This window comes from Poecilia reticulata, linkage group LG8, assembly GCF_000633615.1.
Source record: "Poecilia reticulata strain Guanapo linkage group LG8, Guppy_female_1.0+MT, whole genome shotgun sequence".
Classification (NCBI taxonomy): Eukaryota; Metazoa; Chordata; class Actinopteri; order Cyprinodontiformes; family Poeciliidae; genus Poecilia; species Poecilia reticulata.
This window is the reverse complement of record NC_024338.1, coordinates 1610326-1615530: the sequence shown is the minus strand read 5'-3', so window position 1 is coordinate 1615530 and position 5205 is coordinate 1610326. Positions and strand designations below refer to the sequence as shown.

General features: G+C 39.9%; 1 protein-coding gene across 1 annotated transcript; it reads left to right on the top strand.

The window, feature by feature from the left end:
- The first annotated feature begins 3336 nt into the window (after nucleotides 1-3336).
- On the top strand, nucleotides 3337-4791 carry LOC103468222 (uncharacterized). The gene is made up of 2 exons (XM_008415124.2): nucleotides 3337-3559; nucleotides 4140-4791. Exons 1-2 carry the CDS (start codon nucleotides 3411-3413, stop codon nucleotides 4789-4791), a joined length of 801 nt encoding a protein of 266 aa, XP_008413346.1. The 5' UTR covers nucleotides 3337-3410.
- Nucleotides 4792-5205: the final 414 nt, after the last annotated feature.

Below are 5205 nucleotides of genomic sequence, written 5' to 3'. Positions count from 1 at the left end.
TATCTATCTATCTATCTATCTATCTATCTATCTATCTATCTATCTATCTATCTATCTATCTATCTATCTATCTATCTATCTATCTATCTATCTATAACAAACTCTCCCTCTCTCTTTGTTGCATCATAATAAAAGAACCTGAGCAGTAATAAAAGCTCAGAAGCAGTTTTTCCAATGAGTCATCCAAACCAACCAACCTGGTGCTTTGTGTTTAATTAATTACCCAATAACTGATTGTGCTGCCCTTTTCATCCTCCTATCAAGGATTTTTGTTAACTAACAATCAACAGTGAGAAATCTAGGCTCAGTCTTCTTTGCAGAAGCAGTTTCATGAGTGAACAGTCTGCCAAGGTCATGTCATGGTAGCATCTCAATCAGATTTAAATCTGGACTTTGACTAAGCCACTCCATAACTTTCTCTTTTTGTTGTTGTTGTTGTTGTTCCCCCAGTAATTCAGATGTAAAATTGTTGTTATAAATCTGCTCACAACCAAAGTGGGGTTGAGCTTAAATTCTTAAACAGTATATTGTCATTCAGGATTTTATGCCAGAGCCTAGAATTGCATCCAGTTGTGTGAGGTTGCCTAGTCTGGAAGCAGGTCCAATCCATCATATTGTCATTACCATGTTTAGTTTTTAGTATAATATTTAGTGTGTCAGATGCTGTGTTAGTTTTATGTCATAATAACACATTTAAAAAAAAAAATTCTGGTCAGTTAACAGAATATGTTCCAAAAATTCTTGGGCTCATCCAAAAAAAATCTGGTTAGCGGTAAACAGGCTTGTGTTCTTTCTAATCTAGTTGTCATTATCAGACCATAAAGTCTGATCTCTACTGCTGCAAGTGACGTACTTTAGATGTACTTGAAATTGATTTTATATTATTTTTTGTGATAGTAAACTCTTGAAATAACTTTGCTGGGATTAGCAATAAAAGATTCACCATGTTTCCATTTTTTTTTTTTTCAGATAATGGCTCTGCTGCTGGTCCCAAGAAATTTGAAAAGGCTTTCACCAAGATGTCGGTTATTTCTTTTCTCATCTGTTCTAAAATCTGTTTGCACTAAACTATGACCTGTTCTGCCTTGAAATATTTTAGCTTACATTATGTTTTCAGATAGGTCCTCCTTAATTTATTCTTTCATTGTAAAACAAAAAAAGTTAGTGACAGTTAATTTGTAATTTAACATTGGGCAGTTATATCTCATTGTCTCATACGCTACATTGGTCCACGTTGGTTACACAAGGTTTATTATTTGTTTCTTTTTTCAGACTGAATTTGGTTTGAAAATGACATTTTGAGGACAAATGCAAACATAGATCTATAAACTATGTGAACTTTCTTTGACCTATAATGAAAGGGAAGTAAGATGGAAACTTGGATGAGCCAGCATGTGTTTAAAATATGTCTCTTTAGTTGTACACTGAAGCCTAAATGAAGAGGGTGTCTGTTGGCTGCAACACCAAAAGACCATCATAAAGCAATAAAACACCCCCTCACACACAGAGAGAGTTGGGGGAGAAGGCATGCAGCTTTTGTCTCTCCATGGGAGACTCTGGATGGAGGCTGGAGGAAGGTTTACAGCTGGGGAACAGGGCTTGTAAATTTTATGAATCTCTAACCCTGCTAGCTACTTTAGAGTACTATATCATATTTCATAGACTCCAGTCTATGAACTAGAAATCTAAAGTAAAGTTGATCAAACATAAGTGTTTTCCCCTTATAATTCTGTATGTTAAAATAATTGTAGATATTGCAGAAAAATGCTGATAAAACTGCATCCAAACATTTAACCAACCTAAAAACAGCATATTGTATTGTTGCTGCAAATCATCAACAACACAGAAGGAAGGTTCCAGATTTGCTGATGAAGTTCTAAGGCTGAACTGCAGTAAAACTCTGGTCTATAAACATTTGTACATATGACCAAATCCGACTTACCAAGAGCAGAGTACAGTTACTAACAAAGAAGATCAGTTCATAAGACCAGACAGAACACATTAACAAGGTACTGAAGTTTAACGTTTTGTCAAACTTAAATAAATGGTAAATGCTTTTGGACTTTTATCAAGACTTGATGGATTTTTGTAGCCAGTACAGTTTAAGAGTTAAAAATACCAAATAAACTTAAATATCTGGTGGGCTAACGAATTAATAATATGCATTTTTCCAACATTTCTGACAACACTGGATAATTTTTTCTTTGGCTCAGTTTCTCACCCAACTGGCTGTATGTAGCTTCTGTCTTTCTTTCCAGCTTCCAAGCAGCAAGCTAAAATATGGGTAAAGTTCAGGCCACAGTCTTAGTGGCAGTGTGATACAATCATGAAAGTTTTCAAAGTAAGAATTTCTGTGTGTGTGTGGTTATTAAAACACCTCCCATCTTTTTTAAGATAGGAGAAATGTCAGAGTAAAAATTACAAATACAATCAAAGAACCTTACTTTTCGGTTTTGGATGGCACCACTGAATGCCCTCAGTAAATTCAGTAATCATGTTTAATAGAACCAAACAAGATTAACTGTACATACTAGAGATGTGCCGATCAGGTTTTTTCCTGCCGATACCGATACCGATCACCCATGAGGGCCAATCCCTGATACTGATCACCGATACCGAACACATAATTATTATTTTTATTTTTTTTATCATAAACACTACCGGTTACATTATGTGGAAAAAGGAACCATGAATTCACCTTAATTTAGACAAAAACTTGTTATTAATAACTTTTTCCAAGAAGAAAACTAAACAAAACAGGCATTGTGCAAATTGTACTGCTATCAATAATACTATCTTTAACAGACTGATAACATATGAAGGCTCTGAAGAGGCTAAATAATGCAAAGAGCCAAAATTAAAACCTCTCAACATTGCCAAAAAAATTCAAGTATAAAATTTAGCATTCAAAGGCAAATGCAGGTTTCATTACAATAAATAATCCTGAGTAACTGAATGAAAACTTCCTGATAGCATAGCGGCTAGCTGATTACTGTTAGTTCTGAGGAGAGGTGGGGACTCGAGTCACATGACTTGGACTCGAGTCAGACTCCAGTTGTTAAAATCACGACTTGAGACTTGACTTGAAAAAATGCTCAAAGACTCGGACTTGACTTTGACTTTCATGCCATTGACTTGGGACTTGACTCGACTTGAAGCTGTTTACTTGAAAAGACTTGATATTTTTTAYGCAAAGTCTTAAAATTTAAAAGACATTATTTATAAAGTGGCGTCATTAWTTAATTTCACTCATTCCRTATCAATATGCGCAGACGGTCCCTCTGTTTTTCCTCTCTYCTTATGTATGTGTGCTGCAGCTCAACCAATCAAATTAACAGGATTTGGACATTTAAAAAAACGCGGCGACGCTACAGAGCTCAGGGAACGCAAGACGAAATAACCGCTCGAATATGCTTCCGYRAGTAATTTYTTTTGCCTACGGAGGTCATGAACTTTCAAATAAAAAACGAACTGCAACTTGCAAAACATGCAAGAGAATATCGGATGGAGATGCCACGACGTCCAACTTTGTCCGGCATTTGAAACTTCACAAAGATCRGTAGRTGGCACTTTTCTTTTGCTGTAAGATAGTTGACTTTAGCTAACTTTGTGTTAGCATGTGTACTCCGGCAGATTCTGGACCTGAACTCAGGGAACAGAGTCTCTCTGTCCCATCATGATGATGAGCCGGGTCTAGTATCATCTAAGGATGCTTGGTGTATTTGAAGACATCTACGTTGGGAAATTATATTGACAATATATTGTTTACTGCAGTCAGTGCATTAAGTCAACTGTTTTTGACTTAATGCACTGACCGGCGTGACCGTCACATGTCGCACAGTACCCATTTCCAAGTAGTATAGCTTTGCTGGAAAAACTAATAAAAAAAAATCATTTTATTTTTTTTTTGGCCATCTTTCAAAAATTTCTGTAAAAATAAAAATTGTACAATCTCACTGACCCCGAATATAACACTAAATGGGATAGTTAACTGAGTAAGACATAAAATAATGAGCTCATTATTTTGTGTTTAGTGATTCTGACCAGCTTGATTCACACAACATGTTTTTATCAAYATTGTGTCATGTCCACRAAGCTGTGCTGTGAGTGTGTGTTGTCTCCCACCCTCTCTCCTGCAGGGCGTGTCGGACAGGAGCGGCCAGCTGGAGCCCATCAATCCATCAGGAGGAGCGGTTAAATAGAAGCCGGATCCTGATAGCGCTGCCAGATGGTTCTACGCTTCCAGTGAGTCCTCGTTCCTGGTCAAAAAGAGTCCTCGTTCCTTGGTCAGAAGTAATCCTCGTTCCCCCCCCATCTGGTTTGGCTTCCTGTCCGGCTGCATGCGGCTCCTGCTCGCAGCCGCTACCCGTCTCCTGCCTGGCTCCGTTTCCTGTCCGTCCGCCTTCGTTGCTGGATCATCCCCGCTCAACGCGCTCGCCTGCCTGCCCAACCATCGACCTCAGTGGATGCGCCGGCTCTCCCTCCTGGGACCTCCCCCCTCGCCTCCTACAAGCAAAACCCCGACGGGTCCTTACCCGCTGCCTGCTGCCGCTCCATCCACCCGTCTGTTTCCCCCCGCTGCTGGTCACAAATAAAATCAAACTTACCTTCTGCTTGTGGGCGTTTGTAGTTGTTTCTGCACTAGAGTCTAGTAAACAAACATGTCAGAACCATCTTCCCATGTTGACTGCAGCGCAACTACGAAATGCATTAACGGAGCAAGGAGTTCTGTTAGGCCGCCATAACAACGCGCTTCAGGCTATGCAGCAGCAGCAGTCTGAGCTAACCTAGAGCCTCTCCGAACTGTCCCAGCAGCTGATGGAGATAAGTGCTAAACTCAAGCCGTCTGCTGCTAGAACCGATACTCCTGCCGCCTCGCCAGCTCCCGTCACTACGTCCCCTTCACACAGCTTCCGCAAGGTTGTTTCCCCTCCGCCGGAGCCGTTTTCCGGGGAGCAGGGTAAGTGTAGGGGTTTCCTGCTGCAGTGCGCTCTGGTTTTTGGCCGATCACCTCAATCCTTCCGCGATGACGCCAGTAAGATTTCTTACGTCATTGGTCTTTTAAGAGGTAAAGTCCTGAAATGGGCTGAGGCTGTAATTAACGAGTCAAGCATACATCTTTACTCGTATGATGACTTTATTGAGTCCTTCAAGCAGGTTTTTGATCTGGCAGCCAGTAGGGAGGACGCTAGTAAGAGACTTTGG